At 50.3% G+C, this 17,687-nt stretch overlaps 2 protein-coding genes across 7 annotated transcripts in view; one reads left to right on the top strand and one right to left on the bottom strand.

The window, feature by feature from the left end:
• ERCC2 (ERCC excision repair 2, TFIIH core complex helicase subunit) overlaps positions 1–5,614 on the top strand; it is a 32,182-nt gene extending 26,568 nt beyond the window's left edge. The window contains exons 20-23 of one of the 2 annotated variants that reach the window (XR_014567742.1): positions 123–1,127; positions 4,511–4,654; positions 4,786–4,929; positions 5,319–5,614. Coding sequence is in view for 1 of the 2 variants with exons in the window: in XM_083753786.1 (XP_083609912.1) it covers positions 1,057–1,127; positions 4,511–4,654; positions 4,786–4,929; positions 5,319–5,411 (452 nt within the window). In the remaining variant the exon portion in view is untranslated. The remainder of the gene's footprint in view (positions 1–122; positions 1,128–4,510; positions 4,655–4,785; positions 4,930–5,318) is intronic. The other variant, XM_083753786.1, reaches the window with a different exon arrangement.
• Positions 5,615–9,163: 3,549 nt separating this feature from the next.
• Positions 9,164–17,687, bottom strand: part of KLC3 (kinesin light chain 3) — a 39,385-nt gene continuing 30,861 nt past the window's right edge. For 4 of the 5 annotated variants that reach the window (XM_083753957.1, XM_083753955.1, XM_083753956.1 and 1 more), the window contains exons 9-13: positions 16,594–16,693; positions 15,441–15,484; positions 14,295–14,428; positions 12,970–13,036; positions 9,164–9,739 (exon numbers count right to left, since the gene is read on the bottom strand). In XM_083753957.1, coding sequence (XP_083610083.1) covers positions 9,659–9,739; positions 12,970–13,036; positions 14,295–14,428; positions 15,441–15,484; positions 16,594–16,693 — 426 coding nt within the window. In that variant the 3' untranslated portion in view covers positions 9,164–9,658. The remainder of the gene's footprint in view (positions 9,740–12,969; positions 13,037–14,294; positions 14,429–15,440; positions 15,485–16,593; positions 16,694–17,687) is intronic. The other variant, XM_083753959.1, reaches the window with a different exon arrangement.

The raw sequence follows: 17,687 nt of genomic DNA, 5'->3' as shown, positions 1-17,687 counted from the left end.
TGCATCTCTGGGTTATTTGTGGGGCCTGCCTGGTGTTTTTACAGGAGTAGAATGTGTGTTTTTATTTAAAATGCATCTCTGGGTTATTTGTGGGGCCTGCCTGGTGTTTTTTACAGGAGTAGAATGTGTGCTTTTATTTAAAATGCATCTCTGGTTTATTTGTGGGGCATAGGAATTCGTTCATATTTTCCCCCTTCAAAATATAGTCCGGCCCCCCACCAGGTCCGAGGGACAGTGGACCGGCCCCCTGCTGAAAAAGTTTGCTGACCCCTGACTTAGAAGATGACACACACACAGGGAAACACAGCAGATATTAGGTTCAGGGAGGCAAGATGCCACTGTGAGTGTGGTTACTGGGGCCCAACAACCGAAGATGCTTGCTGCCTTCACACCCTCCAGGATGCTGGACCAGATGGGCCAGGGGCCTCATCCAGCAGGGATCTTGTTGGAATCATAGAATTGCATAGTTGTAAGGGACACGGGTGGCGCTGTGGGTTAAACCACAGAGCCTAGGGCTTGCCGATCAGAAGGTCGGCGGTTCGAATCCCCGCGACGGGGTGAGCTCCCGTTGCTCGGTCCCTGCTCCTGCCAACCTAGCAGTTCGAAAGCACACCAGTGCAAGTAGATAAATAGGTACCACTCCGGCGGGAAGGTAAACGGCGTTTCCGTGCGCTGCTCTGGTTCGCCAGAAGCAGCTTAGTCATGCTGGCCACATGACCCGGAAGCTGAACGCCGGCTCCCTCGGCCAATAAAGCGAGATGAGCGCTGCAACCCCAGAGTCAGCCACGACTGGACCTGATGGTCAGGGGTCCCTTTACCTTTTAAGGGACCCTAAGGGGTCATCTAGCCCAACCCCATGCAATGACACAAGAAGTGCAGCTAAAGGATCCCTGGCAGGTGGCCGTTTACCTCCCTGCTGTAAAACCTCCAAGGGACGATGGAATCATAGCATTGTAGCGTTGGAAGGGACCCCCAGAGCCTATCTAGTCCACCCCCCCGGAATCTCAGCCACTGCATTTCATTCAACCCGGTTTAGATTTGTGTCCTTCTCCGCAGTTCACCACTACGGGAGAGCCGTGATCATGTTTGGCGTGCCCTACGTCTACACCCAGAGCCGAATCCTGAAGGTGAGTCCGGCGTCTCCTCTCTGCCTGCGCATCCAGGCTGGGCTCCCTGCCTCCTTCCTCCGTCTTGGCTCCAGAGCAGGTGTTTCCCAGGAGCCTCCTCTCGAGGCTGCGCGACTCTCCTGGGGTTCCACCGGCGAAAAACAAACCTTGGCGTCTCCTGGATACAGGGAGGGCGAAGAGGATGTCTGTTCCCAGCTCCTCTTCTGACCAGCTGGAGGTGGGAATTTCTGTACAGCAAGCAAGGAGGGGAAACTGTTGTGAGACACACACACACACACACACACACACACACACACACACACACACCTTCAGATATGCAGAAAGAACCTTTTATTGAGGGTGAAAGAGGAGAGCGCAAAATATTGTCTGAAGCTCAACATCAAAAAAACGAAGATCATGGCCACTGGGCCCATCACCTCCTGGCAAATAGAAGGGGAAGAAATGGAGGCAGTTAAGAGATTTTACTTTCTTGGGCTCTATGATCACTGCAGATGGTGACAGCAGCTGCGAAATTAAAAGACGCCTGCTTCTTGGGAGAAAAGCAATGACAAACCTAGACAGCATCTTAAAAAGCAGAGACATCACCTTGCCAACAAAGGTCCGTATAGTTAAAGCTATGGTTTTCCCAGTAGTGATGTATGGAAGTGAGAGCTGGACCATAAAGAAGGCTGATTGCCGGAGAATGGATGCTTTTGAATTCTGGTGCTGGAGGAGACTCTTGAGAGTCCCATGGACTGCAAGAAGACCAAACCTCTCCATTCTGAAGGAAATCAGCCCTGAGTGCTCACTGGAAGGACAGATCCTGAAGCTGAGGCTCCAATACTTTGGTCACCTCCTAAGAGAAGACTCCCTGGAAAAGATCCTTCAGAATGGAGAGGTTTGATCTTCTTGCAGTCCATGGGACTCTCAAGAGTCTCCTCCAGCACCATAATTCAAAAGCATCCATTCTTCGGCGATCAGCCTTCTTTATGGTCCAGCTCTCACTTCCATACATCACTACTGGGAAAACCATAGCTTTAACTATACGGACCTTTGTTGGCAAGGTGATGTCTCAAGAAGATGAACTACGTACTGCTTAAAGAAGAGCTTTGATGGCAGCCTTCACCAGGAAGGGGCTGGTGGGAGTTGTAGTCCGAAAGAGCCAGAGGGTGCCTGGTTGGCAAGGCTGTGTACATGTTTTGATGTCGCCGGCCCCATGCCCAGAGCTAAAACCCCTGGCAGAGAGTCTGAGATCTGAATTGGCTTACTTGATCCCAATTAAGTCAGATTAAGGAGCCACCAGCCTGCTTCTAGTAAAGAAATAAGCTTTCAGGAGAGACCTAGCGCTGTCAAAATCCCGGCCCAGGATTTTGCTGTATTTTTCTTTGTTGTATTTAAATGGCTTCTTGGAGAAGAGTTAGGCCACTGGTTCACAAAGATTTGGAGGGGCCACTGCCCCCTTGGTTCCATACACTCACCACCTGTGCCCCCAACGCTGTAAAAATACACTGGGGGTAGCAGCAAATGGAGGTGGGGAGAGTAGCTCTCGGGGCCTGGATCCTGCCCACTGGTTTTCCATATTGGGCATCTTCTGGTCGCCCCCCCCCCCCCCGTGAGCACAGGATGCTGAACTAATAATAATAATAATAATAATAATAATTTTTATTTATATCCCGCCCTCCCCAGCCAAAACCAGGCTCAGGGCGGCTAACAACCGATATAAAAACAAATTGATTGAAATGTAACTTAAAAACAAGATGAAAATACAACATTAAAATGCAGCCTCATTTCAGTAGAAACTCAAATCAAAAACTTTTGGGGGATGAAAACGTCAAATCTTCACCAAGGCCAGCTATCCAGACTAGTCCTAAGAGGGCCAGAAAAAAGCCAGGGAAGTCCCCAAATAGGAGTTCCATCACAGAAGGAGAAAGGAAAAAGGAAAGAGGGGAAGGGGATCAAGTTGATTCCAAGCCAAAGGCCAGGTGGAACAACTCCGTCTTACAGGCCCTGTAATCAGATCCTGCAGGGCCCTGGTCTCATGAGACGGAGCGTTCCACCAGGCCGGAGCCATCACTGAAAAGGCCCTGGCTCTGCGTGAGGCTAATCTAACTTCCTTAGGGCCCGGGACCTCTAGGGTGTTGCTATTTATGGACCTTAACGTCCTCTGTGGGGCATACCAGGAGAGGCAGTCCCGTATGTACGAGGGTCCTAGGCCATGAAGGGGGTTGGACTAGATGACCCTTGGGGCGTCCCTTCCAACTCTACAGTCCTGTGATTTCTGTCAGCGGCTAAAGAGCTGTTGCATTTCCTGGCCTTCCGTCACCCCTGAGAGCAACCGGTCATCTCCCTCCCATCCCCCCCCCCAGGGGAATAAAAAAGCAACAACCTTTCTGTCTGGTGCCACAAACTTTGCTTGGGAGCATCAAGGAAGCAGGAACAGCCCCGCACTGTTCCCAGGTCATTATAACTAGATGGCTCATTGGCTTGATCCAGCATCTTACAGCTTTATTTAGGTCTGCATGACCTACGAACGAAGACAACAGCACAGCAAAATTCAAAACCGTTGCAATGAGCTGCACTTCTATTCTGACGTCAACAAACACCATACAGTGGGCCCTCTGGATACAAATTTAATTCGTTCCGAGGGTCCATGTGCACCCTGAAAAATCCGTATCCAGAGGCGCCACTTCTGCGCATGCGCAAGCGGCAAAACCTGGAAAAATATTCCGGGTTTGCCGCTTTCGCAACCCAAAGTTTATGTTACTTGAGAGTAACCTAACCCGAGGGTCTGCTGTACAGCGGAATCTGTTCAACAAGACATGCCACGGTGCCAAGTTTTCAAAGTCTGAAAGTCCTTTGCAGTTCCGGCGCCTACCCCCGTGCCTTAGCAATATCCTTCTTAAATTGTGGCGCCCAGAATTGGACACAGTATTCCAGGTGTGAGTCTGACCAAGGCGGAATAGAGCCTATTTCTTTCCTTGATCTGGACACAGATGCAGCCGAAAATAGCTGGATAGTTAGCCTTGGTGAAGACCTGATGTTTTCATCCCCAAAAAAGGTTTTGATTTGAGTTCCCATTGAAACGAGGCTGCCTTTTAATGTTTTAATGTTGTATTTTAATCTTGTTTGTAAGTTGTATTTCAATCAATTTGTTTTTTTATCGGTTATTAGCCACCCTGAGCCTGGTCTTGGCTGGGGAGGGCAGGATATAAAGAAAATTTATTAGTATTTTTAGCATTAGCATTAGCGTTCTTTGCTGCTAGTTTTCACGTTCAGATCAGCAGATTTTTGCATGCAGGGAACTGCATTTGTGTGCGTGTTTTTCTCACTGGGAGTGGGGAGGAGATCCGAAAAAGGACACACGAACACACACAGAGACCTCCATGGCAGCCCCCTTTCCCCAGGCCCGTCTAGACTACCTGCGGGACCAGTTCCAGATCCGCGAAAACGACTTCCTGACCTTCGACGCCATGCGCCACGCAGCCCAGTGCGTGGGGAGAGCCATTCGCGGCAAGACCGACTATGGCCTGATGGTCTTCGCTGACAAGGTTTGCTGGGGGGCGGGGAAGAAATCCTGAGCGGCGGCGCACTGTTCCGCAGACTAAGAGGGGGAGGTGGGCGTGTGGGCAATGGCGGGCACCCATTCTCCCCAGGTAACATGCCCCACGACTCTCGGCAGCGCTTCGCGAGGGCGGACAAACGGGGCAAGCTCCCCCGCTGGATCCAGGAGCACATCACGGACGCCAACCTCAACTTGACGGTGGATGAGGCCGTGCAGGTGTCAAAGTTCTTCTTGCGCCAAATGGCGCAGCCGTTCCGCAAGGTGAGCGGCGGGAGAGGAGGGTCCGGGTTGGCCGACTCTTAACTGGGCTGGAGGAAGGGACTCAGCGAGTGCCAACGGTCCACAGGTTGGCAGGAACAATACTTGCCCCGGGTACAGGCAACCCACGCTATGTCACTGCTGGGATAAACGGCGTTTCCGTGCACTGCTCTGGTTCGCCAGAAGCGGCTTAGTCCTGCTGGCCACATGACCCGGAAGCTGTACGCTGGCTCCCTCGGCCAGTAAATCGAGATGAGAGCCGCAACCCCAGAGTCGTCTATGACTGGACCTAATGGTCAGGGGTCCCTTTACCTTTGGACTGGAGGGGGTGGAAGGGATGAGGACGAGCCCTTCCTACTCCTGAACCCAGATCCCGTCCTCTCTTTCGCCAGGAGGATCAGCTGGGTCTCTCTCTCCTCACCTTTGAGCAGCTGCAGTCAGAGGAGACGCTACGCAAGGTGCAGGAAATTGCCCACCAGGTGTGAGGCAAGCTGGAAGAAGAAGCAGAAAGCAGAAATGGGGTTCTCCCCACAGCTCCTGCCTCAGCCTGGCCCACCGGCGGAGACAAAATCAGAGGGGCCAAACTCACATGGATTTCATACCCCCCCCCACACCCAAAAAGACTCTGCTTGCCAGTTCCAGATTTTGGACTCAGGTTGCAATAAAATAGTTTTTTGGTTTTTCTTAAGTGCTGCGTGTTATTCATTCTGCTTTGCTATCCTGCCATAATAGATATACCGTGTGTGTGTGTGTGTGTGTGTGTGTGTGTATATATGTATATATATATATATATATGCAGGTTTTGGTGTCCTCGGGTGTCTTCCCGTGTAAAAGTTGGGGTGTCTAGGCGACGTTTCGACGAGGTCTCACTCGTCATCTTCAGGCTGGTGCTTTCGGCTTCTTGTTACTGGAACAGAGCGGGATCTCAATGTTTGAGTTCCTATAAATACTGTAGAGGGGGTGTGGTGTCTAGCCTCCAATGTTCTGGGCAGAGAGGAAGTTCCCAGGCTAGTGTGCCTTTTCTTCTTTTGTTCCTTAATTACTTGAGAGATACCTTGAGTGATTTCTTGAGTGATATCCTGAGTACCACTTAGGTGGGTCATTAGGTGTGGATTAGTTGCTAAAGTCTTTGTGTCTTGACCTCTTGAACTTTGTGAAGAGTTTTCCTGAGAAGATGGCTGTATTGCACTTAGTTGTGCTTTGGCTTGGCTTCGTGTATAGGGGCGAGCTGTGGTTTTGTGGCTTGTGTCAGCCAGATCTGTGTAGGGATTGCAGGGGGGTGCAGCATCCGGAGGTGCCACCATGGATTGGCTACTGGATGGTGTCAGTAATTCATCTGTGGAGAGGGTCTGGGTTTGGGTCTGGTGTGGTTGATTGGTGTTGGCGTTCTGTGTGCCTCTGGATCTGGTGTCAGTTTTTGTGGGGAGGGCTAATTTCCAGATGTCTGGCAAGCGGGATGTGTCGTCACGCTTGTTCATGTTGTGAGGGTGTTTCTCTATCTCGATGGCTTCCATGATTATTCTCTTGTGGTGATGTTCCGTGTTAAAGAGCAATTTGGAATCTGCAAAATTAATTTCGTGTCCTGTTTCTTTCATGTGTTGGAAAAGAGAGGAAGTTTTTTCTTCTTTTTTGACGGCATTCTTGTGTTCTGCGATACGTGCATTTATTCGTCTGTTTGTTTGTCCAATGTACGTGGCTGGGCAGACTTTGCAGGGTATTTCATAGATCCCTTGGTTTTCCAACTGGATTTTATCCTTGGGGTTTCTGAGGATATTGGCTATTTTTTGGTTGGTGCAAAAGGCTGTTTTGATATTGTGTTTATGGAGGATTTTGCTAATTTTATCTGTAGTGCCCTTGATATAAGGAAGGAGGGCCATGCCATTGTTTTCTTCTGTGTCTTGGTTTTTGGGGGGTGTTTCCTTTTGGATTAGCTTCGTAATCCTGTTTTGCTGGTATCCATTGGCAATTAACACATTTGAGAGATTCTGTAACTCAGTTGTCAAGTGGTCTTTGTCAGCCAGGCGTTTGGTTCTGGAGATGAGAGTCTTGGCTACGGACTCTCATCTCCAGAACCAAACGCCTGGCTGACAAAGACCACTTGACAACTGAGTTACAGAATCTCTCAAATGTGTTAATTGCCAATGGATACCAGCAAAACAGGATTACGAAGCTAATCCAAAAGGAAACACCCCCCAAAAACCAAGACACAGAAGAAAACAATGGCATGGCCCTCCTTCCTTATATCAAGGGCACTACAGATAAAATTAGCAAAATCCTCCATAAACACAATATCAAAACAGCCTTTTGCACCAACCAAAAAATAGCCAATATCCTCAGAAACCCCAAGGATAAAATCCAGTTGGAAAACCAAGGGATCTATGAAATACCCTGCAAAGTCTGCCCAGCCACGTACATTGGACAAACAAACAGACGAATAAATGCACGTATCGCAGAACACAAGAATGCCGTCAAAAAAGAAGAAAAAACTTCCTCTCTTTTCCAACACATGAAAGAAACAGGACACGAAATTAATTTTGCAGATTCCAAATTGCTCTTTAACACGGAACATCACCACAAGAGAATAATCATGGAAGCCATCGAGATAGAGAAACACCCTCACAACATGAACAAGCGTGACGACACATCCCGCTTGCCAGACATCTGGAAATTAGCCCTCCCCACAAAAACTGACACCAGATCCAGAGGCACACAGAACGCCAACACCAATCAACCACACCAGACCCAAACCCAGACCCTCTCCACAGATGAATTACTGACACCATCCAGTAGCCAATCCATGGTGGCACCTCCGGATGCTGCACCCCCCTGCAATCCCTACACAGATCTGGCTGACACAAGCCACAAAACCACAGCTCGCCCCTATACACGAAGCCAAGCCAAAGCACAACTAAGTGCAATACAGCCATCTTCTCAGGAAAACTCTTCACAAAGTTCAAGAGGTCAAGACACAAAGACTTTAGCAACTAATCCACACCTAATGACCCACCTAAGTGGTACTCAGGATATCACTCAAGAAATCACTCAAGGTATCTCTCAAGTAATTAAGGAACAAAAGAAGAAAAGGCACACTAGCCTGGGAACTTCCTCTCTGCCCAGAACATTGGAGGCTAGACACCACACCCCCTCTACAGTATTTATAGGAACTCAAACATTGAGATCCCGCTCTGTTCCAGTAACAAGAAGCCGAAAGCACCAGCCTGAAGATGACGAGTGAGACCTCGTCGAAACGTCGCCTAGACACCCCAACTTTTACACGGGAAGACACCCGAGGACACCAAAACCTGCATATATATATATATATATATATATATATATTATACCCCGCCCATCTGGGCGGCTTCCAACAGAACACTAAAATACAACAACCTATTCAACATTAAAAACTTCCCTAAACAGGGCTGCCTTCAGATGTCTTCTCAAAGTCTGGGAGTTGTTCTTCTCTTTGACATCTGGTGGGAGGGCGTTCCACAGGGCGGGTGCCACTACCGAGAAGGCCCTCTGCCTGGTTCCCTGTAACCTCACTTCTCGCAGTGAGTGAACCGCCAGAAGGACCTCAGTGCTGAACCTCAGCATCCGGGCAGAACAATGGAGTTGCTCCTTCAGTTATACTGGACGGAGGCCGTTGAGGGCTTTCAAGGTCAGCACCAACACTTTAAATTGTGCACAGAAACGTACTGGGAGCCAGTGTAGGTCTTTCAAGACTGGTGTTATGTGGTCTTGGTGGCCGCCCCAGTCACCAGTTTAGCTGCCGCACTCTGGATTAATTGTAGTTTCCAGGTCACCTTCAAAGGTAGCCCCACGTAGAGCGCATGGCAGTAGTCCAAGCGAGAGATAACCAGAGCATGCACCACTCTGGCGAGACAGGCCGTGGGCAGATAGGGTCTCATCCTGCGTACCAGATGGAGCTGGGAGACAGCTGCCCTGGACACAGAATTGACCTGCGCCTCCATGGACAGCAATGAGTCCAAAATGACTCCCAGGCTGCGCACCTGGTCCTTCAGGGGCACAGTTACCCCATTCAGGACCAGAGAATCCTCCATACCTGCCCGCCTCCTGTCGTCCAAAAACAGTACTTCTGTCTTGTCAGGATTCAACCTCAATCCGTTAGCCGCCATCCATCCTCCAGCCGCCTCCAGACACTCACACAGGACTCTTCCCCTTCCCCCCGTCCACTAAATTAATGAAGCAGACCACATTCAGCAGTCACTGGTCAGTATCCATTTACAACCATTTATTTGGGGCAGAGAGATATGCTTCCTGTTGCATAAATACAATAAATATTGTGACTTTGGCTGGAGGGAAATAGCAGCGATTTTTTCCACTGGGCGGGGGGGGGGGGAGAGGAGTGCAACTTTACCTGGTCGTACACAAAGAGTTAAGGCAGCAGTGGAGTGGGGGGCAGACACCCTCCTGTCCAGCTGCTTTGGAAAGGGCCACCCACTGCCCCCCAAAGGTCCTGAGAAGTAACAGCCTGTTTGTCCTGATTGCGGGGGGACTGGACCTGATCTCCATCCCGGCCCCAGGGAACAGGGGCGTTCCAGCTGTGGGATGGGGGGGTCTCCACTTGGTTCAGGACACCCAGCCCTGGTTCCAGCAGCCCCACAAGCTCAGCTGAAGGCTGGCCGAGGGGAGGAGAGAGAGGCTCAAGCTTCGGCCCAGCCCAAAGGCAGCAGCGAGGGAAGCGTGGCGGGAGGAAGGTGCCGGGCCAGGCCTAAGTGGAGCTGCTTTGCATGAGGTCCTGGGAGCTGGAGCTCAGCGTCCGGGCGCCAGTCAGGGTCCTGCTGCTGGGCTGCTGCAAAACAAACAGACAAGGCTACAGCACTGCAGCAAAAGCCGTTTCTAGTTCTCATTTCTTTGGTTTTCAACCCCTTCCTTTGAGGCTCTGCCTAAAAGAGCATCAACATAAGAACCCAGTTACAGATAGGTAGCCGTGTTGGTCTGCCATAGTCAAAACAAAAAATTCCTTCCAGTAGCACCTTAAAGACCAACTAAGTTCGTTCTAGGTATGAGCTTTCGTGTGCATGCACACTTCTTCAGATACACTGAAACAGAAGTCACCAGACCCTTCTATATAGTGAGAAGGTGGGGAGGGGTATTACTCAGAAGGGTGGTGGGAATAGGTGATTGGCAGATAGCTGTGATGAGCCTGTTGATGACTTAACACGGACACTGGCACCAGAGCCTGCAATAAACCCAGATGCCAACTTTGCTGCCACATACACCCGGACAACACCATTACTGGCCCCAACAACATCACACATACCATCTCGGGACTATTTAATTGCTCATCGTCTAACATTGTGTATGCCATCAAATGCCAACAGTGTCCTTCAGCTCTCTATATTGGACAAACAGGCCAAACCTTACGCCAAAGGATAAACGGACATAAATCTGACATCAGGAATCACAAGACAGAGAAACCAGTAGGAGAACACTTCAATCTCCCAGGACATTCTATACAAGATCTCAAAGTAGCTGTTCTATTACAAAGGAATTTCAGAAATAGACTGGAAAGAGAAGCTGCTGAATTGCAACTTATTACCAAACTTAAAACCATGGAGAGACCTGGTCTGAACAAAGACATTGGATTCTTATCTCATTATACATGACAAAGCCATTTTTCACCTTCTCACCCCTTGCTTTTTCCTGTAAGACCTATTGCAGTTGTCAAGAGTCGTCAACAGGCTCATCACAGCTATCTGCCAATCACCCATTCCCACTACCCTTCTGAGTAATACCCCTCCCCACCTTCTCACTATATAGAAGGGTCTGGTGACTTCTGTTTCAGAACTAACTTAGTTGGTCTTTAAGGTGCTACTGGAAGGAATTTTTTGTTCTGTTTCAGTGTATCTGAAGAAGTGTGCATGCACACGAAAGCTCATACCTAGAACTAACTTAGTTGGTCTTTAAGGTGCTACTGGAAGGAATTATAAGAACCCAGATTCCTGTTCTCACAGTGGCCAACCGGGTGCCCATCACGGAAAACCCACGAGCAGGACCTGAGTGCGAGAGCAACTCTTGCCTGGTGTGGTATCAAGCCACTGGCATCCAGAAGGCCTTTGACCGTAGAGCCCAGCCAGCATGGCTAGTAGCCATGAATTTATCTTTGCAGTTCTTTCTAGTAAGTACCATAATAATCATGATTATTTGTCGGCAGTTTGCAGAAATCAATTATCCCCAAATGTGGCGGCTTTGAATTTAGGGAGCGTTTTGGAGACTCTGTAGCTGCCACCTGGGCTCGCTCGTCAACAGTTCGGATCATCAAGTTGTTTCTCTTCCTTAATTTATAGCTAGTATCTTGTAAACTTTGGCTCGACTTTGCGTTTGGCACTGCCTAGCAAAGTGCTCAGCGCAGCCCAGCTTCACGCAGCCTCGCAGTTTAGGGGAGTTAGAACAATAAAACCATGAGATGAAACGATAAATTAAAACAAAAAAAAAAGAAGCACTAAAGAAATAAAATGGAAGAAGATAAAAACAAACGCTAAGAGTTGGTTATAGAGCAGAAACCTGCCTTGGAGCTGGCCTTAGAGCTCAAAACCCCGTTTCAAGCATTCAGCAGCCATCTTAAAACCCTCTATCCAGTGGCGTAGCGTGGGGGGTGCAGGGGGTGCCAGCCGCACCGGGCGCAACATTTTGGGGGGCACACTCGCAGCTCTCTGCCCCTACCTGGCTCACTCCCGCTTGCAGCGGCAGCAGCAGCCTGGCGAATAGGGCGCGCGCGCGCAGGGCGCACGGAGTGGCAAAGGCGAAGGAGACGAGGCAGAGGCTGCGGGCTGGCGGAGGAAACAGGAGAGATTCAGATTGCAAGCAAGCCGGGACGCTTCGTCGGCTTGGGGAAAACCCGACGGGGGGCAAGGGCACGCGCCTCGCTTTGCTGGGCGCAGAGGTGGGGAGGGAAGAATCTCCACACGGACGTTGGGGAGCGCAGAGAGGAATCGGGGGGGGGGGCAGCTCCAGCCATCGCCCATCGCCAGCAGTGTCCGTGCCTCCTTCAGGGGGCTCCTCGGGGGGGCTCCTTGAGGAATCCGGGCAGCAGGATCTTGGAAACGCTTTGCCTGCGAGGCAGCTGCCCACAACTCCCGGGGCCAGCCCGGGCTGCCAAGTGAGACCCCTGCTTCTTCGGAAATTTCTCCAAAGGCTTCATCCCGCCGACGGCAGTGGGGGCACCCAGGGGCTCAGCTGGGCCCCAGGACAAGGGGTGATCCAATGTGCCCTTTTCAGCTTAGGCCAAAATTGGGGATCAGGGGCGGCGCACTCTGCGTGCCTGTGGCGGGGGTGGAGAGACGTACGATCAGAGAGTCATGGCTATGCCAGATGTTGGAGGCGGGCGAAGATCTGGCCAAGAAGGTGGCAGGGAGCTGCCTCTTTGGAGAAGGGAAACGTGTCCGGCGTTGGGGAGGGGGGGGTGGAGCGGGGGCGCTGCTCTGGCCAACCTTACCGAGCGTGGAAAGGCTTTAGGGGGCGAGGTGCGCGGGGTCCTGCTTGACTCTCCCTGCAGGGGGAGTGACCAGAGGCGCCTCCGATGGCTTCGCGTCCTGACGCCCTCCTGAAGTGGTAGGCGGCAAGAGGCAGACAGGTGGATTGCCGTCTACTCTTTGGCCGCGCCAGAAACGTGGCGAGCGGGTGCAACATCTGGGGGTTAGGGTTAAGGGGCGCAAATCCACGGGTTAGGGGGCGCAAATTACTTGCCTTGCCCCGGGTGCTGACAACCCACGCTACGCCACTGCCTCTATCTCATCCTCATTTAAAGCCACCCAATTTGGGTTTCCTGTGGCAGTGAGTTACACAGATGCACTTCTAAGGGGCCAGTATCTTCCAAACTGACTGGCAGGCCAGCAACGCCAGGAAGGCACATGCCAGGGCAGGGAGTGGCAACGCACAGCCTTTGCTAGGTGGGCTGCCAGGGCCCCCTTCCACCAGCCACAAAGGAAACCGACCCCCCAGGATTTCCTGCATGTGAGGCAGGGCTCTGCCTCCGCAGCCCTGGCACCTTGCCCCTCCTCCCCCCTGCCACAGACTCACCGTCGGGGACGCAGCAGCCGCTCTCTCGCCCACGTGCAAGACGTTCAGGGAAGTGGCTCTTTTCATTCTGTCCAAAAACACAAACGCCTGTCAAGTTTTGATGCACCTGTGCATGTCTGGTTTCTGAGCACAATTCAAAGTGTTGGTGCTGACCTTGAAAGCCCTAAACGGCCTCAAAGGCCCAGTATACCTGAAGCAGCATCTCCACCCCTATCGTTTAGCCTGGACACTGAGGTCCAGCGCCAATGGCCTTCTGGCGGTTCCCTCCCTCCCTGCGAGAAGTGGGCCTTTTCGGTAGTGGCACCCGCCCTGTGGAATGCCTTCCAGTCAGATGTCAAGGAAATAAACAACTCTCTGACTTTTAGAAGACTTCTCAAGGCAGCCCGGTTTAGGGAAGTTTTAAATGTTTGATATTTGATCAGGTTTTTAGTCCAGTGGGCGCTCGGGTTGCAATGTGATCCGTGCGGGATGCATGTTCACAACCCGCAGCGACGTGTCTGCGCACATGTGGGTTGCGATTCGGTGCTTCTGTGCATGCGCAAAGCACGATTTAGCACTTCTGCGCATGCGCGACCTCCGAAACCCGGAAGTAACCCGTTCTGGTACTTCCAGGTTTTGGCGGGTCCATAACCCGAAAAAATGCAACCTTGAAGCGTCTGTAACCCGAGGTATGGACTGTATTCTGTTGGGAGCTGCCCAGAGTGGCTGGGGAAACCCAGCCAGACGAACGGGGTATAAATAATAAAATTATTATTATTATTATTATTGGCTTTTTAAAGAATCATAGAATTGGAAAGTTGGAAACAGCGCTCCCCGCGCCCCGTAATCTAGCTCAACCTCCTGCAAAGGCAGTAATCGCAGCTCAAGAATCCCTGACCGATGGCTGTCCAACTGCCAGTGAATCATGAAGTTAGAAGGGACCCCCAAAGGTCATCTATTCCAGCCCCCTGCAACAATGCAGCTAAATCATCCAAGACAGATAGCTATCCAACCTCTGCTTAAAAACCTCCAAAGTCGGGAAGAGGGGACCACCTTCCCAGGGAGCCTCTTCTACTGTTAGAGTTCTTCCCCTTAAATATTTAGTCAGAATATCCTTTCTTGTAACGTGAAGCCATTGTTTCGGTTCCTGCCCCTCCAGAGCAGGAGAAAAACAAGCTTGCTCCATCAGCCCTTCAGATATTTGAAAGATGGCTGTCATCTCACCCTCTCCGTCTAAACACCCCCAACTCCCTCAACCGTTCCTCACAAGAACAGTGTTTGTGTGCAAATTGCTTGCTTGGAGGCAAACGTTCCTGCCACCAGATTCCAGGAAGACCCAGACTCACCCTGGCGCCGAGGCTGGAATAGGTCGCCGTCCGCCTTCCCCTTTGAGTTTGGAGACGAGTTTCTCGCTGCCTCGCTTGAGGGACTCGCGGAAGCGGGAAAAGGAGCTGCTGCGCCTCAGGTTCCCAAGGGAGTCCTGGCAAAAAGGGAGGGATCACAGAATTGTGTAAAGGTAAAGGACCCCTGGATGTTTAAGTCCAGTCAAAGGTAACTATGGGGTTGCGGTGCTCATCTTGCTTTCAGGCCGAGGGAGCCGGCGTTTGTCCACAGACAGCTTTCCAGGTCATGTGGCCAGCAGGACTAAACTGCTGCTGGCGCAACTAGACACTGTGATGGAAACCAGAACGCACGGAAACACCGTTTACCTTCCCGCCAGAGCGGTACCTATTTATCTACTTGCACTGGCGTGCTTTCGAACTGCTAGGTTGGCAGGAGCAGGGACAGAGCAACGGGAGCTCATTCCGTCGCAGGGTTTTGAACCGCCGACCTTCTGATTGGCAAGACCAAGAGGCTCAGTGGTTTAGACCACACCGCCACCTGTGTCCCTCTACAGAATTGTAGAGTTGGAAGGGACCCAAAGGATCGTTTAGTCCAACCCCCTGAAATGCAGGTAAAAAGGTAAAGGTAAAGGTACCCCTGATCATTAGGTCTAGTTGTGGCCGACTCTGGGGTTGTGGCGCTCATCTCGCTTTATTGGCCGAGGGAGCCGGCGTACAGCTTCTGGGTCATGCGGCCAGCATAACTAAGCCGCTTCTGGCGAACCAGAGCAGCGCACGAAAACGCCGTTTACCTTCCCGCCGGAGTGGTTCCTATTTATCTACTTGCACTTTGACGTGCTTGCCTATTTATCTACATACACTTTGACGTGCTTTCGAACTGCTAGGTTGGCAGGAGCAGGGACAGAGCAACGGGAGCTCATTCCGTCGCGGGGTTTCGAACCGCCGACCTTCTGATCGGCAAGTCCTAGGCTCTGTGGTTTAACCCACAGCGCCACCTGCGTCCCTCTGAAATGCAGGAGCCACAGTTAAATCCTGCTGCGGGTGCAAAGGGTACCACAATCTTTCTGCAGACTAGGGTGGGGAGGTGGGGTCAAGACCTAAAAACAGAGAAGAGGGAGGGAAGCTCCCCAAAGGAGCCCCAACACAAACCTGGCTATACAGAGCGCCTCTTCCGGGTCCCGTTCTGCTCTCATCTGAAAGATGCAGGGGAAAGGATAGAGAGAATAAGAAAAGGTTGCCAGACTTTCCCGGGGACAGTCCCCCAGATTTACAAATCAGCCCCCTGACAAAATCCATCTATTTAGCAGGAAGTTGAAAAGTGTCCCCGGATTCATTGAAAAAAATCTGGTAACCTTAGAAGAAGATGCTCCTTACCTTTCTCGCCCTGACCTAGCCACAGTGATCCACACTACGGTCACCTCCAGACTTGATTACTGTAACTCGCTCTATGTGGGGCTGCCCTTGAGACTGACCCAGAAACTCCAGCGGGTGCAGAATGCCGCGGTGAGACTCCTTACGGGGTCCTCGCTGTGGGATCACATTCACCCGGTGCTATACCAACTGCACTGACTCCCGGTGGGGTACAGGATCAGGTTTAAGGTGCTGGTTTTAACCTTTAAAGCCCTATACGGCCCAGGACGCTTGTACCTACGGGACCGCTTCTCCTGGTATGTCCCACAGAGGACCTTGCGGTCTTCAAACAAAAACATCCTGACGGTCCCGGGTCACAGAGAGGTTAGGCTGGCCTCAACTAGAGCCAGGGCTTTTTCGGCTGTGGCTCCAATCTGGTGGAATGCTCTCTCACAAGAGACTAGGGCCCTGCGGGACTTGACATCTTTCCACAGGGCCTGCAAGACAGAGCTGTTCCGCCTGGCCTTTGGTTTGGACTCGGTCTGACCCCCTCCTTTCATAATCCTCCTAGAACTCTTGCCCAATGGTTGCCATTAATTTGATTCTGAATTAGTTTTAGAATGAATTGATTTTAGAATGCTGTTACAGATAGGTAGCCGTGTTGGTCTGCCATAGTCAAAACAAAAAAAATTCCTTCTAGTAGCACCTTAAAGACCAACTTAGTTGGTCTTTAAGGTGCTACTAGAAAGAATTTTTTTTTGTTTAAAATGCTGTGTTACTTTTATTGTTGTTAGCTGCTCTGAGCCCAGCTTCGGCTGGGGAGGGTGGGATATAAATAAAATATTATTATTTTTATTATTATTGTGCAAGGTTTGCCGCTACATCGCCCTTCCCCAAGCTTCCCTCTCCATACACTGCCGCAGAGAAACACAACTGCAAGCTGGCTGCTCACCGCCTCTGCTGACGCCCAAATCCTGGTCATGTGTGGACAGAATTTCTTTGTAGAGCTCCTCAGCCTGTTGGTACTTGCCCTGCTTCAGGTAAGACGATGCCTGGGCGAGAAGAGAGGAAGGCAGTTTTATTTTTTTTTTAATAAAATTTTTATTACGGGTTTTTACAGAATAAAGTACAAAGACAATAAACAACCTTACTTTTATCTCAACAGAGTTTCATAACTTCTTTGGACTTCCTCACATCTCCCGCTGCCATTTTCATCATCATAGATTTTTTCCATGCAATTTATCATCTAGTTTGCAAATTTTATAACCGCTTATTTAAATATAGTCCTCTGCAAATTTATTTCTCTTAATCTCACTTTACATCCCATTCCGATCCGATTTTGTGGTGGCCAATTATTTATGATCAAACATCCTACTTAACTTTCCACCAAATCACAATATTTTTGTAAATAAGTCTTAAATTTCCTCCAATCTTCTTCAACCCTCTCTTCTCCCAGGTCTCGAATTCTGCCAGTCATCTCAGCCAGTTGCATATAGTCCATCAGCTGCATCTGCCATTCTTCCAGGGTGGGTAGATCTTGAGTTTTCCACTTCTTAGCGATAAGTATCCTTGCTGCTGCTATTGCGTACAAAAAGAATGTTTGATCCTTCTTTGGCACCATCTGGCCGACAATGCCCAAGAGGAAGGCCTCTGGTTTCTTAAGGAAGGTATACTTAAATACCTTTTTCAGCTCATTATATATCATTTCCCAGAAGACCTTCACCCTGGGACAAGTCCACCAGAGGTGAAAGAATGTTCCTTCATTTTCCTTACATTTCCAACATTTATTGTCTGGCACATGGCATATTTTGGCAAGTTTGACTGGGGTCATGTACCACCTATATATCATTTTCATTACATTTTCCTTCAGAGCATTACATGCCGTGAAGTTCATCCCCGTGGTCCACAACCTTTCCCAATCCTCAAACATAATATTATGCCCAATATCCTGTGCCCACTTTATCATGGCCGACTTAACCATTTCATCTTGTGTATTCCATTTCAACAGCAAGTTATACATTCTTGAGAGTACTTTAGTCTTAGGTT

The sequence above is a fragment of the Podarcis gaigeae genome (assembly GCF_964106915.1).
Source record: "Podarcis gaigeae genome assembly, chromosome: 8".
NCBI classification, from domain to species: Eukaryota; Metazoa; Chordata; class Lepidosauria; order Squamata; family Lacertidae; genus Podarcis; species Podarcis gaigeae.
Note: the sequence above shows the minus strand (reverse complement) of the source record. Positions and strands in the feature narration are given on the sequence as shown.